General features: G+C 46.4%; 1 protein-coding gene across 1 annotated transcript in view; it reads right to left on the bottom strand.

Moving 5' to 3' along the window:
- The window catches only part of LOC137304962 (uncharacterized), a 94,598-nt gene that overhangs the window by 27,515 nt on the left and 47,370 nt on the right, over window positions 1-19,713 (bottom strand). Inside the window, exons 10-12 of the mRNA XM_067973739.1 lie at window positions 5,433-5,648; window positions 3,644-3,806; window positions 721-870 (exon numbers count right to left, since the gene is read on the bottom strand). Of these exons, the coding sequence (XP_067829840.1) occupies window positions 721-870; window positions 3,644-3,806; window positions 5,433-5,648 (529 nt within the window). The remainder of the gene's footprint in view (window positions 1-720; window positions 871-3,643; window positions 3,807-5,432; window positions 5,649-19,713) is intronic.

Here is a 19,713-nt window from a genome sequence, read left to right as displayed (position 1 = left end):
ATTTATATAGCGCCTTTGAAGTAGTAAAACATCCCAAGGTGCTTCACAGGAGCGATTGTCATACAAAATTTGACACTGAGCCACATAAGGAGATATTAGGACAGGTGACCAAAAGCTCAGTCAAAGAGATAAGATTCAAGGAGTGTCTTAAAGGAAGATAGAGAGGTGGAGAGGTTTAGGGAGGGAATTCCAGAGCTTAGGGCCCAGGCAGCTGAAGGCACGGCCGCCAGTGGTGGAGCGATTAAAATCGGGGATGCTCAAGTGGCCAGAATTGGAGGAGTGCAGAGATCTCAGAGGGTTGTGTTGGCTGGAGGAGGTTACAGAGATCGGGAGGGGGCGAGCCCATGGAGGGATTTGAACAGAAGGATGAGAATCTTAATATCAAGTCATTCCCAGACCAGGAGCCAATGTAGGTCAGCGACCACAGGGGTGATGGGAGAATGGGACTTGGTGTGAGTTAGGATACAGGCAGCAGAGATTTGGATGAGCTGAAGTTTATGGAGGGTGGAAGACGGGAGGCCAGACAGGAACAGTCTAGCCTGGAGGTAACAAAGGCATGGATGAGGGTTTCAGCAAGTTAAAAGTTTACTCCATCAACTTATTTGTCTTAATGCAATTTAAGAAAGTTCCATTTTATTCAAGTGAGAATCATTAGCACACATGAGAATTTCAGTTGAATTATTAATCATATTTCCTGTGTCTCACATACAAAGCTCTCACCTTTATGACTCTCAAACACATTTACCAATAAATTGGCTTCTTCAATAATCTTGTCTTCAATCGATTTCTTGCCCATCCCAAAGCCACGGAGAGTTGATATCACAAACTTTCGTGTGTCTTGCCATTGCTTCCCCTCGCTGAATATAACACCTGAAAGTGACACATAAACAGCTGATCAAATATTTTATTTAATGGGCGTCTACATAAGAACATAAGAAATAGGAGCAGGAGTAGGTCATATGTCCTGTCGAGCCTGCTCTGCAATTTAATAAGATCATGGCTGATCTTTGATCTCAACTCCACTTTCCCGCCTGATCCCCATATCCCTTGATACCATTAGAGTCCAAAATCTATCGATCTCAGCTTTGAATATACTCAACGGCTAGCATCTACAGCCCTCAGATTCACCACCCTCTGAGTGAAGAAATTTCACATCATCTCAGTCCTAAATTGCCCACCCCTTACCCTGAGACTATACCCCCTACTTCTAGACTCTCCAGGCAGGGGAAACAGCCTCTCAGCATCTACCCTGTCAAGCCCTCTAAGAATTTTATACATTTCAATGAGATCACCTCTCAGTCTTCTGAACTCCAGAGAATATAGGCCCATTCTACTCAACCTCTCCTCATAGGACAACCCCCTCATCCCAGGAATCAATCAATCAGTCTAAGTAAATGTAAGTCATTTTCATTCTTCAGCTGCAACATTGTTCAGGCCCCAGATCTCCATTGCCCTTCCGAATGGCATTTGTTGAATATAGGGAGGGAGTAGACAAATCACTTGGAATGATAGGATCTCAAGGCACAGAAGGAGGCCATTCGGCCCATTGACGAGAATGTTTTTCCTTTTCAAGTGTATGGCCAATTCTCCCTTTGAAAGTTATTATTGTGCCTGCTTCCACCGCACTCTCAGGCAGCACATTCCAGATCATAACAACTTGCCTTAAAAAAAATCTCCTCATTTCCCCTTTTACCAATTACCTTAAAACTTGACTTGAGCTTTATCAGTTCATTTGTTAGAGGGTCCCAGAATAGAATGAGGCAACACACTAAGGAACTAGGTTTGACAATCTAGCACTGACCAGCATGAATGTTTCACATGAAGATGACTGTAATTTTTTTTAACAATAATTCTCATGTTCGAGCAATACTAATATTTAAAGTCCTACAAGAATTGTTGGTGCTGTGGTGTTAGGTTTATAAAGGCCATGGAAAGTTTGCAAGACTTTACATTTCCATCACTATTCCATGGTGTCTGGTATTCAGAGACTGGTGTTATGTCGATGTGTTTGTGTTTCACCATCATTGGCAGTTTTTTCAATAAATTGAATTTTCGGAGCTTTTTATTTCATTTTCAAAGAGCCGGCACAGGCACGATGGGCCGAATGGCCTCCTCCTGTGCTGTACCAGACATGATACTATATACTGGTAATGGAGGTATGGTGTGCAGTGCAAAGAAATTCACTTGTCCACTCACTCCTTCCAATGATTTGTGTGTAGTCTTACTATGAATTTCAAAGTCATTTTGTAATAGTGCAAAACAGGCGATATCGAATTGGCCACTCCTTGTAACCTCTCCCGAGTTTTCCATTGAAGCTTACACTGTCGTCCAAAGTTAAAATGACTCCCATTTACTCGTAAATTGTACTCTCGAATGTATTTAATCTGCTGAGGAAAGAACATTCTACAAGATAGAAATCGCTGTGATTTCTCTTTAGTTCCAAAGCAAAGAACACAAAGTGATCGATATAAGGCCATTAACCTCTGATTGATTGTGCTCCAGAGATAATACTCCGAGGCCCGACCATCACCCTTGGCATAGATTTGGTTAATGTTTTGCTTCAATTTTCAATGTTTGTGTTGCTAAAGCCTTGTCTATCAAAGGAGAAAGCCCAGTGGGAGTTTGGAATGACAGGGAGAGGGGGTTCATCTGGTTTCAGTATTCGGGAAGGAGAGACTGGAGGCTGGGGCGGGTGATCATTGAGAGTTGAGATCATTGGAGAGCAGTGCAACTGGATAATGCATTTTTTTCATGCCCCAAATCATCTCACAGCACGAAAGACAATTGAAGAGCAGTGACTGTTATTATTTTAGGCCAATATTGGAGACATTCTGATCACAGAAACTCCCACAAACAGCGAGAGGTTAATTGATATTCGACAATTGACCCGAGCTTTTTGATGTCTGATTTCTTGAAGGAGAAATATTGGTAAAGACATTGGGAGAACCTCTTCTTCAAATCCCAGCCAACTGAACAAGCAAATGGGTTTAACATCTTAACAAAGACGGCAGGTCCAGTGAAGTGACACCCCCCACAGTGCTGCACCTCGGCGAAGGGCTGAACTCCAGTAACAGGCTCCAGCTCACAATCTCCGGATTGACCAGGAGCGAGAGCGTTACCGACTGAACCGGTGCTGATGTGGAGCCCGGTTGTAGAGGGAGTGGGTGGCAGACGGATTGCGGCTTAGCCCAGGAATGTTGGGAATGGGGAACCGAGCTCCTGTCAAAAGAAGTCTGAACACCAATGACACCTTTTGATTGGTGTGATCGTGTCCCAGCCTAATATAAGATATGCGATTTGAGAACCTCTCATTCACTCACTCACCTGACGAAGGGGATAATCTCCGAAAGCTGGTGATTTTCAAATAAAATTGTTGGACTATAACCTGGTGTTGTAAGATTCCTTATATTTGTCCACCCCAGTCCATCACCGGCATCTCCACATCAAAAAAAAAACTGTTATTGATGAAATTCCAGCTGGATTGGAATCGGTGCTCCGAACTCGCAGGTGGCCCCGAGAGACGCTGCTGAGGCGTAACTTAAGACTGGGACATACGACGCATTCTTCAATGTTCAGTAATAACAGGAAGGAAACGAACAGGACAAACATACACAGGAGAAAGTGGATTAAAATGTCAAATTACCGCGTCGAAATGTAATTTCGTCAAATATCGGTACGTGCGGCCTCCCGGTGAATTGATCCGCATGATTCACAAGAGCGTCTCTCACTGTGTCGTAGCCGGTCAGAATCACAGCTTTCTGCGGCCCGAACTGAACTGAAAATACAGTTCCATATTTCTCTGAGAGCTAACAAAGAAAGATTTGTTTAATTAGATTTAAGTTTAATTTTTAGTGAGCCATTCCCAAACACATGCCAGGGAAAACAGAAAATTGGCCTTAAAAATTAACAAATAAAGTTCAATGGGAAAGAATAGATCCTCAAACTGGTCTCTCTTTGCCCCTTCATCTCCTCCCTTCTCACCGTCCAGGGCCCCAAACACTCCTTCCAGGTGAAACAGTGATTTACTTGTACTTTCAATTTATTAAACTGTATTCACTGCTCACAATGCAGTCTCCTCTACACTGATGTGGAAATGCCGGTGATGGACTGGGGTTGACAAATGTTAGAAATCTTACAACACCAGGTTATAGTCCAACTGTTTTATTTGAAAATCACAAGCTTTCGGAGGCTTTCTCCTTCGTCAGGTGAAAGAGAAAGCCTCCTGACGAAGGAGAAAGCCTCCGAAAGCTTGTGATTTTCAAAAGAAACAGTTGGACTATAACCTGGTGTTGTAAGATTCCTTAAATTCCTCTCCACACTGAGCAGACCAAACGCAGATTGGGTGATCGATTTGCTGAACATCTCTGCTCAGTCCACAAGTGTGACCCTGACCTGCCGGTCACTTGCCATTTTAATTCCCCCTCCCATCCCCACTCTGTCCTCTCTGACCTCGGCCTCTTACACTGTTCTAATGAAGCTCAATGTAAGCTCGAGGAACAGCACCTCATCTTTCATTTAGACACTTTCCAACCTTCCGGACTCAACACTGATTTCAATAACTTCAGATCAGAACCACTGCTCCCATTTTTTCGGTCAGCAGGTGCTGGTAATGGTTCTGCTGTTGCCGTTTACAGCTCCTCTAGACCAATCTTTTCTTTCTTTACTTGTCCTATTTCCACCCTCCTTGCCTTGCACCAATGGCTTGCATTTCATCACTCCAGCCTGGCACCCTATCACAGACCTTCCCTTTTGTTCTTTCCCCCACTATCCCTATCCCCCATTCCCCCCACCACCCATACACACTTTCCCCGACTCTGTACTTGCTTCAAAACTCTTCAATCTTCAACTTCTTCCAGTTCTGACGAAAGGTCATTGACCTGAAACGCTAACTCTTTCTTTCTCCACAGATTTATTTTAACTGGTTAGTGTGAACGGTGAACGAAAACCAGCAACATTGTGAAAAGAATTAAAGTGGATTCAATAGAGCAACGCTACATGTTCAAATCACCAGCCAGTCATTAGTGTAATGGCACCAGCCCACAGGTCCCTCCACTCCCCGGATAGATCTGCTGAGCGGCCCCTTTCCAGTCATAGAGTCATAGAGTTATACAGCACGGATAGAGGCCCTTCGGCCCATCGTGTCCTGATACACCTCGCTCCTTCTCTTCATCGTCCGACCCTGAGAGCTTCGCGCACCGGGGCCGCTTCTGCTCAGTTCAGATACGCATTTCCCCCCAAATCCCGATCACCTTCTGCAGTTGGCTTCGTGTGAGTGAAAAGCATTATCTGAACTGGATGGGAGTGGCGGGACTTTACACGGGGACTGCTAGCGCTATGATTTCAGATCACAGATGACTAGAACACATATGTGGTTAACCCACCGCAATCTCTGAGAACTGCTGGATACATTCACTGAAGGATTCTCACTTTACCTCCATGAGGGACCTGTCGATCCGTTTCAGGTCCAGTTGATGCAGGTTTCCGATCAGTGGGAGCGGAGCTGGTCCAGGAGGGAAGTTGGTCACAGCTTTGGGTTTGCAACGAATAATCGAAAAAAACAGCAACATGACAAACAAGGTGAACAGCAACAGGGTCGAGGTGCTGTCTGTGAGAAAGAGACTGAAGAGAGCCATCGTGGACAAGTCGATCTGTGGTGTGAACAAACTGGTTTCTTGCCTGTTGTTCTAGTGTGAGTTGTCCGCCCATTCGCCCTTCGGATTCCCAAGAACCGCCTCAATCACCTCACTGGTTTTACTGATTGTTTCTCAATCCAAACCTTTCACAGCAAGTACATGTCACGTGCCGGGAAAGCACCGCACGCTTTCCTTGTCCTGACCACCACATCATATAATAATTCATCACAAAAATTATTTAAAAGGCTAATGGGATGTTAGCCTATATCTCACAGCGCTGCAATACAAAGGGAAGAAGTTATGTTAAAGTTGTACTGAGCTCTGGTTAGACCCCATCCGGAGATACTGCGTTCAGTTCTGGGCACCCCATCTCAGGAAGGAAATATTGGCCTTGGAGGGGACGCAGCTCAGATTCACCAGAATGGAACTGGGGTAAAAGGGTTAAATTAGAATCATAGGAAGATTACAGCACAGAAGGACAGCATTCTGCCCATCGAGTCCATGCCAGCTCTATGCAAGAGCAATCCAGCTAGTCCTACTGCCCCACCCTATCACCGTAGCCCTGCAAATATTTTCCTTTCAAGTACTTATCCAGTTCCCTTTTGAAGGCCATGATTGAATCTGCCTCCACCACTCCCTTGGGCAATGCATTCCAGATCCTAATCACTCACTGAGTAAAAAAGTTTTTTCTCATGTCACCTTTGGTTCTTTTGACAGTCACCTTAAATCTATGTCCTCTGATTCTTGACCCTTCCACCAATGGGAACAGTTTCTCTCTATCTACTCTGTCTAGACCCTTCATGATTTTGAATACCTCGATCAAATCTCCTCGCAACCTTCTCTGTTCCAAGGAGAACAACTCCAGCTTCTCCAGTCTATCCACGTACTAAAGTCCCTCATCCCTGGAATCACTCTAGTAAATCTCTTCTGCACCCTCTCTAAGGCCTTCACACCTTAAAGTGCATCTTAAAGATGCCCAGAACTGGACACAATACTCTAGTTGTGGCTGAGCCAGTATTTTATAAAGGTTCATCATGACTTTCATACTTTTGTACTCTATGCCTCTATTTATAAAGCCCAGGATCCCGAATGCTTTTTTAACCACTAGAGACTAGGATTCCTTCAAGTATAGAAGATTATGGGGTGATCTAATTGAGGTGTTTAAGATGATTAAAGGATTTGATAGGGCAGATAGAGAGAAACTATTTCCTCTGATGGGGGAGTCCAGAACAAGGGGGCATAACCTTAAAATTAGAGCCAGGCCGTTCAGGGGTGATGTCAGGAAGCACTTCTTCACACAAAGGGGAGTGGAAATCTGGAACTCTCTCCCCCAAAAAGCTGTTGAGGCTGGGGGTCAATTGAAAATTTCAATACTGAGATTGGAACAGACTCAAGGGGCTGAATGGCCTTCTCCTATTCCCATGCTCATGTCTTTGCCATTGGTCGCCTAACAGGTTCCAAACAAGTTTAAGACAAGCTTCGTGAGCAGCAGGGGCAATTTTCCGATTTCACACAACTGGTGAAAAGCCTCACTGAGCCAAAGAAGGTTAACCAAAAGATTGGTCAAAGAGGTAGGTTTTTAAGGAGCGTCTTAAAAGGAGGAGAGAGAGGCAGAGAAGTTTAGGGAGGGAATTCCAGAGCTTAGGGCCGAGGTAGCTGAAGGCATGGCCGCCAATGGTGGGGCGAGAGGCCAGAATTGGAGGAGCGCAGAGATCTCGGAGGGTTGGAGGGCTGGAGGAGGTTACAAAGATAGGGAGGGGCGAGGCCATGGAGGGATTTGAAAACAAGGATGAGAATTTTAAATTTGAGGCGTTGTGGACCACAAGAAAATTACTCCTAGGATCTCTTTTTTCTCCTGGACACACTCTGCAACCTCAGATCTGAGCACTGCCTTTAGTAACTTCAGATTGGACCGATTTCACCCATCGCCAGACCCACTGTCCTACCAGCCTCCAGCCTTGTCCACCCTCCCCTTCAATCCCTTCCATATAGAAGTTCCCCTCATTTCCTTTCACTGCCTGACTGAGATTTTCTCATATATATATATATATATATATATATGGAAATTGTTTTTGGGATGTGGGTAATCTGTATTCCTTGATACCCTCACCCAACAAAAATCTACAGATCTCAGTCTTGAAAGCTCGAGTCGACCCCCAGCATCCACAGTCTCTTGGAGGGGAGAGAGTGCAGGCTACACACATGACGTCTACTTGATCTGCTCTCAAACTATGGGTTACTTCATCATCTTTGGTGCAAGATCCTATTGGGGGAGAGGATTGTTTCTGGTCACCATTGGTTACTGACATGAGAGACAGAGTCGTCAAAAGGTATCCTCTGTTTTGTACCTCCAGCAAAATCAGAAATGTGTACAGTGTCTCAAACACATGGAGACTGGGGGAATTTTCCCGCTGTGTTTACAGTGTCTCGAACAAAGAGAGAGAGAGAGAGACTAGAGGGAATCTTCCCACTGTGTTTACAGTGTCTCTAACACAGAGAGAGAGAGAGAGAGAGAAACGAGAGGGAATCTTCCCACTGTGTTTACAGTGACTCTAACACAGAGAGAGAGAGACCAGAGAGAATCTTCCCACTGTGTTTACAGTGTCTCTAACACAGAGAGAGAGAGATAGAGAGACTAGAGGGAATCTTCCCACTGTGTTTACAGTGTCTCTAACACAGAGAGAGAGAGATAGAGAGACTAGAGGGAATCTTCCCACTGTGTTTACAGTGTCTCTAACACAGAGAGAGAGAGAGAGAGACTGGAGGGAATCTTCCCACTGTGTTTACAGTGTCTCTAACACAGAGAGAGAGAGAGAGAGACTGGAGGGAATCTTCCCACGGTGTTTACAGTGTCTCTAACACAGAGAGAGAGAGAGAGAGACTAGAGGGAATCTTCCCACTGTGTTTACAGTGTCTCTAACACAGAGAGAGAGAGAGAGACTAGAGGGAATCTTCCCACTGTGTTTACAGTGTCTCTAACACAGAGAGAGAGAGAGACTGGAGGGAATCTTCCCACTGTGTTTACAGTGTCTCTAACACAGAGAGAGAGAGAGAGAGAGACTAGAGGGAATCTTCCCATTGTGTTTACAGTGTCTCTAACACATAGAGAGAGAGAGAGAGAGACTAGAGGGAATCTTCCCACTGTGTTTACAGTGTCTCTAACACAGAGAGAGAGAGAGAGACTAGGGGGAATCTTCCCACTGTGTTTACAGTGTCTCTAACACAGAGAGAGACGGGCACCTCAGCACCTCACTCTACCGCAAGCCCACGGACAACCTCACAATGCTCCACTTTTCCAGCTTCCACCCTAACCACGTCAAAGAGGCCATCCCCTATGGACAGGCCCTGCGAATACACAGGGTCTGCTCAGACGAGGAGGAACGCGATGGACACCTACAGACGCTTAAAGACGCCCTAGTAAGAACGGGATATGACGCTCGACTCATCGATCGACAGTTCCGACGGGCCACAGCAAAAAATCGCATAGACCTCCTCAGGAGACCAACACGGGACGCAACCAACAGAGTACCCTTTGTCATCCAGTACTTCCCCGGAGCGGAGAAACTACGCCATGTTCTCCGCAGCCTTCAACATGTCATCAATGAGGACAAACACCTCGCTATGGCCATCCCCACACCTCCACTACTCGCCTTTAAACAGCCACCCAACCTCAAACAGACCATCGTTCGCAGCAAATTACCTAGCTTTCAAGAGAACAGCGTCCACGACACCACACAACCCTGCCACGGTAACCTCTGCAAGACATGCCAGATCATCGACACAGATACCACCATCACACGAGAGGACACCACCCACCAGGTGCATGGTTCATACTCCTGTGACTCGGCCAACGTTGTCTACCTCATACGTTGCAGGAAAGGATGCCCCAGAGCATGGTACATTGGCGAGACCATGCAGACGCTGCGACAACGGATGAACGGACACCGCGCAACAATCGCCAAACAGGAGGGTTCCCTCCCAGTCGGGGAACACTTCAGCAGTCATGGACATTCATCCACCGACCTTCGGGTAAGCGTACTCCAAGGCGGCCTTCGAGACACACGACAACGCAAAATCGTCGAGCAGAAATTGATAGCCAAGTTCCGCACCCATGAGGACGGCCTCAACCGGGATCTTGGGTTCATGTCACGCTACACGTTACCCCACCAGCGAACAAATGTTATCTGTTTTTAATATAATGGGTCATTTGCTGGCTTTCTCTGCCTTCCGGATGTTTCTGCCTCTCTCTGTTTTTTTTTTCCTGTTTGTTTTTTTGTTGAATGTGTATTCGGGGGTTCTGCAGGTGACACCTCTCTGTCTGAACACGGTGATTGCATTGGCAACGGGCAGTTGCAGGGGCAGTCTGTAAACACCATGTATTGTTCTGTGATGTATAAATGCGTAGGCTTCAAGGAGCTCCTGAACATTTACCTGACGAAGGAGGAAGCCTCCGAAAGCTTGTGAATTTAAAATAAAATTGCTGGACTATAACTTGGTGTTGTAAAATTGTTTACAATTGTCAACCCCAGTCCATCACCGGCATCTCCACATCATGACAGAGAGAGAGAGTAGAGAGAATCTTCCCACTGTGTTTACAGTGTCTCTAACACAGAGAGAGAGAGTAGAGAGAATCTTCCCACTGTGTTTACAGTGTCTCTAACGCACACAGACTGGGGGAATTTCCTTCCCAACATTTTGAATTTTCAATAAATAAGCCTAAGACCTGTACAGAGTGCAGAGGCTCAGAGCAGTTTGAATCACAATTATTTAAAGTCTTCATCACAAACTTCAGAGAATTATTTACAAGACCCAATCAGAAAGCATCTGTATCCCTTGTAACTGTTCTATAAATGCAAGCCACACAAAAGCAAGTGGATAAAACAAAACAGAGAAACACAAAGTCTTGCTTCTGTACACTTCTGTATCCACATCTGGCCAGGACTGAGTGGAGTGGAGTGGCCCCTTCACTGCTCCAGCTGGACCTGTAACAGGAACAAACATATCTGACTGCAACGGTTCAAGAAGGCGGCTCACCACCACCTTCTCAAGGGCAATTAGGGATGGGCAATAAATGCCGGCCTCGCCAGCGACACCCTTAACCTATTAATGAATATATAATAAAAATGTTGGTGCATTTACATTGCTGCTGTGTCACTGACAGTGCAGAATGCAGATTGCAGGTGAGCATTATACTGACCTGCACTCCCCAGTCTGCCTCCTGGTGTCCCGCATGCCCCCAGCAACCCTGTCTAGTGTAGAATTCTGCTTGTGCACTGCTTTGCTCCCTCTGTCTCTGTTTCTCTTGCTCTTTCCCTGTCTGTCTCTTTGTCTCTTTCTCAGTCTCCCTCAGTCTCTGTATGTGTGCATCTGTGTGTGTGTGTCTGTGTATGTGTGTGCGTGTGTGTCTGTGTATTTGTGCCTTGCTCCATGTCTCTCTCTAGCTGTGTGTATCTTTCTCTCTTTCTCTGTGTGTCTGTCTGTGTGTGTGTGTGTGTGTCTGTGTATGTGTGTCTCACTCCATGTCTCTCTCTAGCTGTGTGTGTCTTTCTCTCTTTCTCCGTGTGTGTGGGTGTGTCTGTGTGTGTAGGTGTGTCTCTCTCTCTCTCCCTCTGTCTGTCTGTCTCTGTCTCTGTCTGTCTCCCTCTCTCTCTGTCCCAGCTGAAATTTGAAGTGGAGATCTAGGTAATCGGGGCAGGGGGGCATCGCAGTTGTCGAGCATCGTTGGGATTTGGTGTCATGGTGAAGACAGCGCCGGTGAGCTCATCACGAAAGTGAAATGGAGCGGCTAATGGCGACAGGGGCTATCATCGGGCAATGGAGACGGGGAAAGAGTTCCAGCTTATACATACCACCAATGTTTCAGCTCCTCACTGACTGCAGTCCACAGGTTTAATTCATTTTCTCCTGAAATAAGGGGGGGGAAAAAGACCAGAATGTAACGACTGGTAACAGACAATACTTCCACCCCGCCCCCTGCCACTAAGGGTCTGTTTCCGTTTTTTTGCATCGAGGGATATGGGGATCGGGTGTGAAAGTGGAGTTGAGGTTGAAGATCAGTCATGATCTTATTGAATGACGAAGCAGGCTCGAGGGGCCGAATGGCCTACTCCTGCTCCTATTTCTTATGTTGACCCGAGAACGACCAGACCCACCAATCTTTCGCTGATCCAATTTCTCTCTTTGTCTCCTGAAGCCAATGATTTATTGGTGGGGGCTCCAATTCCACAGGCTTTCTCTGCCCCTTACCCGAAAGAGCAGTATTCATGTGGGAGCCTCGACAGTGAGTGGCTATCCGACCGTGGGGGGCAGCATCGCAGCTGATTCTGACCCGCTCTTCAGTCAACATCCACAGGGGTGGGAAACGTGCTCTACTTTCTACCCTCCCCAAAAACAGAGGCAGTGAGACCAAAATCAGCCCTGGCTGAGATCAGCCAGCTCAGGAATCAGAACTGGGAGCTTCCCGGTCTGGGATGGGAAGGAGGAGGAGGAGGCCTGCTACTCCTGCACTGTTCACTCGTTAACACTTTATCTCGCTGTACACCAACACGACTGCACAAGATCAGCGGGACAATTCCAGCAGTCCACATGGTCAGTGGAGGACTGTTCCCAATGGCCGCAAGTGTCAGGAATCTGACTGTCCACTTGATGGGGAGGGAAATCACAGACCTCTCACCCTGACATTTCTGAGGCCCACAGCTGGTGGGGCGAGATTCCCAACAGCAAAGTAGACGGTTGCAATTGTCCCTTGTGTTTGCCATTGACCAGCAAACGGTTTCTGTGGTATTTTGTAAACGTGCACAATTTAATCGGGGGAGTTTCCGTCCACAACTACCTGGTCTCAAAATATCGGGTTAACTTGAAGTGGCCCCACCGTTGTAAAGAGCTTTGCCACCAGATATTCTTATCAGAAATCATGGCTTGGATCTCCCAACAGAAGTTATTTTGTATATTTTCAATTGCCAAGCTTCCTTGTGTTTCCTGTTTTGATCAGGGAGTTTCTCACCTTCGCTCCCCACCCGACTCTCAGGTCTAAGTAACAAGTATTTAAACAGGTAGAGAACAAATGTAAGGAATCTTACAACTCCAGGTTTTGGTCCAACAATTTTATTTTAAAATCACAAGCTTTCGGAGATGATCTCTTTCATCAGGTGAGTAGTGAATGAGAGGTTCTCAAATCGCATATCTTATATTAGGCTGGGACACCATCACACCAATCAAAGCTGTCGTTGTGTCCAGACAGGTTAGCCACGGAAAACAGGAGGCCCCAGTATACTGAATACACAATGTGTCAAATTACACAGACAGAGAGAAAGAGACCCGAAAGGCAGAGAGAGAGAGAGAATTTCCAGTTGTATTAAAAACAGATAACTATTTTTTCCTTGCTGGTGGGGTTATGTGTAGCGTGACATGAACCCAAGATCCCGGTTGAGGCTGTCCTCATGAGAACAGGCACTGAATTCACTCCCAGGAAATGCTCTCCTTGTGTGGGGAGGGCGGGAGATCCCGGGAGTGGGATTTGCACCTGTTCATCGTCCTGATCACTGTACTTTTTACACCACTGCTGCTCCAGTTATCACCGGAGCGTAACATCCAGAGCAAATCAGAGATCCACCTGAAACCATGCCGTTCTCGCAGGGCGGGTTAGGTTAAAAACCAGGGGGTAGAGTCTTAGAAAGAACAAGGAGATGGGAGATTGCATGGGTGGGGAGCATTGCAGATCCTGGCGCATTTTTTTATTCGTTCATGGGATGTGGGCGTCGTTGGCGAGGCCAGCATTTATTGCCCATCCCTAATTGCCCTTGAGAAGGTGGTGATGAGCCGCCTTCTTGAACCGCTGCAGTCCGTGTGGTGACGGTTCTCCCACAGTGCTGTTGGGAAGGGAGTTCCAGGATTTTGACCCAGTGACGATGAAGGAATGGCCGATATATTTCCAAATCGGGATGTTGTGTGACTTGGAGGGGAACGTGCAGGTTGTGTTGTTCTCATGTACCTGCTGCTCTTGTCCTTCTGGGTGGTAGAGGTTGTGGGTTTGGGAGGTGCTGTCGAAGAAGCCTTGGCGAGTTGCTGCAATGCATCCTGTGGATGGTACACACTGCAGCCACAGTGCGCCGGTGCTGAAGGGAGTGAATATTAAGGTGGTGGATAGGGTGCCAATCAAGCGGGATGTTTTGTGTTGTTGGAGCTGCATTCATCCAGGCAAATGGAGAGTATTCCATCACACTCCTGACTTGTGTCTTGTAGATGGTGGAAAGGCTTTGGGGAGTCAGGAGGTGAGTCACTTGTCACAGAATACCCAGCCTCAGACCTGCTCTTGTAGCCACAGTATTTCTATGGCTGGTCCAGTTAAGTTTCTGGTCAATGGTGACCCCCAGGATGTTGATGGTGGGGGATTTGGCAATGGTAATGCCGTTGAATGTCAAGGGGAGGTGGTTAGACTCTCTCTTGTTGGAGATGGTCATTGCCTGGCACTTGTCTGGTGCGAATGTTACTTGCCACTTATCAGCCCAAACCTGGATGTTGTCCAGGACTTGCTGCATGCGGGCACAGGCTGCTTCATTATCTGAGGGGTTGCGAATGGAACTGAACACTGTGCAATCAGCGAACATCCGCATTTCTGACCTTGTGATGGAGGGAAGGTCATTGATGAAGCAACTGAAGATGGTTGGGCCTAGGACACTGCCCTGAGGAACTCCTGCAGCAATGTCCTGGGGCTGAGATAATTGGCCTCCAACAATCACTACCGTCTTCCTTTGTGCTAGGTATGACTCCAGCCACTGGAGAGTTTTCCCCCTGATTCCCATTGACTTCAATTTTACGAGGGCTCCTTGGTGCCACACTCGGTCAAATGCTGCCTTGATGTCAAGGGCAGACACTCTCACCTCACCTCTGGAATTCAGCTCTTTTGTCCTTGTTTGAACCAAGGCTGTAATGAGCTCTAGAGCTGAGTGGTCCTGGCAGAACCCAAACTGAACATCGGTGAGCAGGTTGTTGGTGAGTAAGTGCCGCTTGATAGCACTGTCGACGACACCTTCCATCACTTTGCTGATGATTGAGAGTGGACTGATGGGATGGTAATTGGCCGGATTGGATTTGTCCTGCTTTTTGTGGACAGGACATACCTGGGCAATTTTCCACATTGTCGGGTAGATGCCAGTGTTGTAGCTGTACTGGAACAGTTTGGCTAGAGGCGCGGCTAGTTCTGGAGCACAAGACTTCTGCACTACAGCCAGGATGTTGTCGGGGCCCATAGCTTAATTGCAACATGACTGAATGGGACAGGCTCGATGGACCTTACTCTGTCCGCCTCTTTGGTATGTTTGTAATTTGAAGTCAGGTTCCAAGCACACGTCCACTGTCCAGAGTGAGAATGGGGTTTGTGAAACAGGCAATGATTTCTGGGGGTGTGAAGGGATTATTATTCCTGCACAGGCACGATGGACCGAATATAATTTGATGATTCATGCTACGTGGCCACAAAATGGAGCTGCACTTTCAGCTTTCAAGACCCCAAATTCTGGAATTTTCTCCCTAAACCTCTCTGCCTCTCCACCTCTCTCTCCTCCTTTAAGACTCTCCTTAAAACCTACCTCTTTGACCAAGCTTTTGGTCACCTGTCCTAATATCTCCTCCTATGGCTCAGCATCTATTTTTTTGTTTGATAATCGTTTCTGTGAAGTGCCCTGGGACGTTTTACTACCTTTAATGCACTATATTAATGCAAGTTATTGTTTGTGGTACTTTACCCGATGCTGCCCAACAACGGGGCCACATGGTGGGATTTGAGGTGGGGAAATAGCTGGGGAATATTGATCCTTGGGTCATAGATTCCATATCAAGAAAGGGAAAGAAAAGAGTAACAATGGGATTAGACCATGAAACTTTGGGAAGGAAGTCTCATGTAATTAATCATCAGAGCTCTGGTTAGACCCTGTATGGAGACCGGGTTCAGTTCGGGGCACCCCATCTCAGGAAGGATATATTGGTCTTGGTGGGGGTGCAGCTCAGATTCACTAGAATGATACTAGGACTTATGGGGTTAAATTATGCGGACACGTTACATAGACTAAGCTTGAATTCCCTCAAGTATTAAAGATTAAGGGGGTGATCTGATTGAGGTGTTTAAGATGATTAAAGGATTTGATAGGGTGGATAGAGAGAAACTATTTCCTCTGGTGGGGGAGCCCAGAACAAGGGGGCATAACCTTAAAATTAGAGCCAGGCCGTTCAGGGGTGATGTCAGGAAGCATTTCTTCACACAAAGGGGAGTGGAAATCTGGAACTCTCTCCCCCAAACAGCTGTTGAGGCTGGGGGTCAATTGAAAAATTCAAAACTGAGATTGATAGCTATTTTTGTTGGGTAAGGGGATTAAGGGTTCCAGACCCAAGGCGGGTAAATGGAGATAAGATACAGATCAGCCATGATCTAATTGAAGAGCGGAACAGGCTCGAGGGGCTGAATGGCCTACTCCCATTCCTATATTCCTATGCCTCCTTCAGTTTCTTCCCCTTCGCTCCCCTCCCCTCAGCTTTAATTCTCTCCCTTACACAGCTCCCTTATCAGGGGTGGCCATCTTTCACCGAGTCCAACCAGATGAGGGACAGGACAGATGGTGAGATCTTTGGTCTAGGTTCTCTCTCTGCACTCTGCTGAGGGTGAAAATTCATTGAAGAGTCTTAGCAACTGGTCGCCTGAAGGTCATAAGACACAGAAGCAGGTGGGGGGAGAAACAGACTTTTATTCTAAAAACAATTCTTGTTGCTTGGTTTACATGTTTGAAATTTCTCAACAGCCGCCAGAGATGGACAGAAAAGAATGAAACACTGCAAAGGCTGGAAATCTGAAATAAACAGAAAATGACGTCCACATCTGTAACAAGGCAGGTTAATGGACCATGTGCAGACTCTTCATCAACATTGGAAAGCTAGAAGATAATTAAGGCCCCTAAATAGGACTGACGAGAGAGAGATGTACAAGTATGAAAGGTAACATATCCAACATTTCAAAAGAAAACAGGAAGGGTGAGACTGTGAATGTGCAATTTTTACATTTCACCTAACAAAAGATATTATGTAATCACTTGTGAAGGTTTCTCTCAAGCACACAGACAAGTCTTCGACACTTGTAACTGTCAGGCGAAGGACCTTGAGCAAGATAGTACGTTATACTGATAACACAGACTGAAGAACTCTCATCACACAATTCCCACAGTCATACAATCAACTGGTCCCCAGTTCTTAACCAAGCCTGAGTCATAAGATTTACCAGTTCCTAATTCTTACTTGAGTCCTCGGACATAAGATACTTGTTCCTATTCTTACCTAAGCCCAAGGCAACTCGTCCCAAAGAACAAGTCTCTCTTTGGGAAACACCACCTGCTTCTATATCTAGTGAACTGCCATTTTATCCGAACACTGAAATCACATAAGGGAATTAACCCCTTTGGTTCAGTCTGGCAAGTTCATCTCCAAGCACTGCCCACCACCCCCAAAAAAAAATCCTGCCTACGACACTGATTTTACATCTGATCTGTTTGTTGGCTCGTAGGATTGTATTCCTGTGAGTTTATAAGATTACGGGGTGATCTAATTGACGTGCATAAGATGATTAAAGGATTTGATAGGATAGATGGAGAGAAACCATTTTCTCTGGTGGGGGTAGTCCAGAAGAAGGGGGCATAACCTTAAAATTAGAGCCAGGCCGTTCAGGGGTGATGTCAGGAAGCACTTCTTCACACAAAGGGGAGTGGAAATCTGGAACTCTCTCCCCCAAAAAGCTGTTGAGGCTGGGAGTCAATTGAAAATTTCAATACTGAGATTGGAACAGACTCAAGGGGCTGAATGGCCTTCTCCTATTCCCATGCTCATGTCTTTGCCATTGGTCGCCTACTAGGTTCCAAACAAGTTTAAGACAAGCTTCGTGAGCAGCAGGGGCAATTTTCCGATTTCACACAACTGGTGAAAAGCCTCACTGAGCCAAAGAAGGTTAACCAAAAGATTGGTCAAAGAGGTAGGTTTTAAGGAGCATCTTAAAAGGAGGAGAGAGAGGCAGAGAAGTTTAGGGAGGGAATTCCAGAGCTTAGGGCCTAGGTAGCTGAAGACATGGCCGCCAATGGTAGGGCGAGAGGCCAGAATTGGAGGAGCGCAGAGATCTCGGAGGGTTGGAGGGCTGGAGGAGGTTACAGAGACAGTGAGGGGCGAGGGCATGGAGCGATCTGAAAACAAGGATGAGAATTTTAAATTTGAGGCATTGTGGACCACAAGAAAATGACTCCTAGGATCTCTTTTTTCTCCTGGACACACTCTGCAACCTCGGATCTGAGCACTGCCTTTAGTAACTTCAGATTGGACCGATTTCACCCATCGCCTGACCCACTGTCCTGCTGGCCTCCAGCCTTGTCCACCCTCCCCTTCAATCCCTTCCATATAGAAGTTCCCCTCATTTCCTTTCACTGCCTGACTGAGATTTTCTCATATATATATACATATATATATGATCTCAGTCTTGAAAGCTCGAGTCAACCCCCAGCATCCACAGTCTCTTGGAGGGGAGAGAGTGCAGGCTGCACACATGACGTCTACTTGATCTCCTCTCAACCTATGGGTTACTTCATCATCTTTGGTGCAAGATCCTATTGGGGGAGAGGATTGTTTCTGGTCACCATTGGTTACTGACATTAGAGGCACAGTCGTCAACAGGTATCCTCTGTTTTATACCTCCAGCAAAATCAGAAATGTTTACAGTGTCTGATACACATAGAGACTGGGGGAATCGTCCCGCTGTGTTTATAGTGTCTCTAACACATTGAGAGAGAGATAGAGAGAGAGACTAGAGGGAATCTTCCCACTGTGTTTACAATGTCTCTAACAAAGAGAGAGAGAGACTGGAGGGAATCTTCCCACTGTGTTTACAGTGTCTCTAACAGAGAGAGAGAGAGAGAGACCAGAGAGCATCTTCCTACTGTGCTTACAGTGTCTCAAACACTTAGAGAAAGAGAGAGAGACCAGAGAGAATCTTCCCACTGTGTTTACAGTGTCTCTAACACAGAGAGAGAGAGAGCGAGAGAGACTGGAGGGAATCTTCCCACTGTGTTTACAGTGCCTCTTACACAGAGAGAGAGAGAGAGAGAGCCCAGAGAGCATCTTCCCACTGTGTTTACAGTGTCTCTAACACATGGAGAGAGAGAGAGAGACTGGAGGGAATCTTCCTACTGTGTCAACAGTGTCTCGAACACAGAAAGAGAGAGAGAGAGAGAGAGACCAGAGAGAATCTTCCCACTGTGTTTAAAGTGTCTCTAACACAGAGAGAGAGAGAGAGAGACAGAGTTAGAGAGAGAGAGCTGGAGGGAATCTTTCCACGATGTTTATAGTGTCTCTAATACACAGAGAGAGGGAGAGAGACTGGAGGGAATCTTCCCACTGTGTTTCCAGTGTCTCTAACACATAGAGGGAGAGATAGAGAGAGAGAGAGAGAGACTGGAGGGAATCTTCCCACTGTGTTTACAGTGTCTCTAACACACAGAGAAAGAGAGAGAGACCAGAGAGAATCTTCCCACTCTGTTCACAGTGTCTCTAACACAGACAGAAAGAGAGAAAGAGAATCTTCCCACTGTGTTTGCAGTGTCTCTAACACAGAGAGAGAGAGAGTGAGAGACTGGAGGGAATCTTCCCACTGTGTTTACAGTGTCTCTAACACACAGAGAAAGAGAGAGAGACCAGAGAGAATCTTCCCACTCTGTTCACAGTGTCTCTAACACAGACAGAAAGAGAGAGAGAGAATCTTCCCACTGTGTTTACAGTGTCTCTGACACAGAGAGAGAGAGAGACCAGAGATAATCTTCCCACTGTGTTTACAGTGTCTCTAACAGAGAGAGAGAGAGAGAGAGAGAGACCAGAGAGCATCTTCCCACTGTGTTTACAGTGTCTCTAACAGAGAGAGAGAGAGAGAGAGAGACCAGAGAGAATCTTCCCACTGTGTTTACAGTGTCTCGAACACAGAGAGAGAGAGAGAGACCAGAGAGAATCTTCCCACTGTGTTTGCAGTGTCTCGAACACAGAGAGTGAGAGAGAGAGACCAGAGAGA

The sequence above is a fragment of the Heptranchias perlo genome, chromosome 39 (genome assembly GCF_035084215.1).
Source record: "Heptranchias perlo isolate sHepPer1 chromosome 39, sHepPer1.hap1, whole genome shotgun sequence".
Classification (NCBI taxonomy): domain Eukaryota; kingdom Metazoa; phylum Chordata; class Chondrichthyes; order Hexanchiformes; family Hexanchidae; genus Heptranchias; species Heptranchias perlo.
The sequence above is the reverse complement of the archived record's forward strand: the minus strand, read 5'-3'. Positions and strand labels throughout refer to the sequence as shown.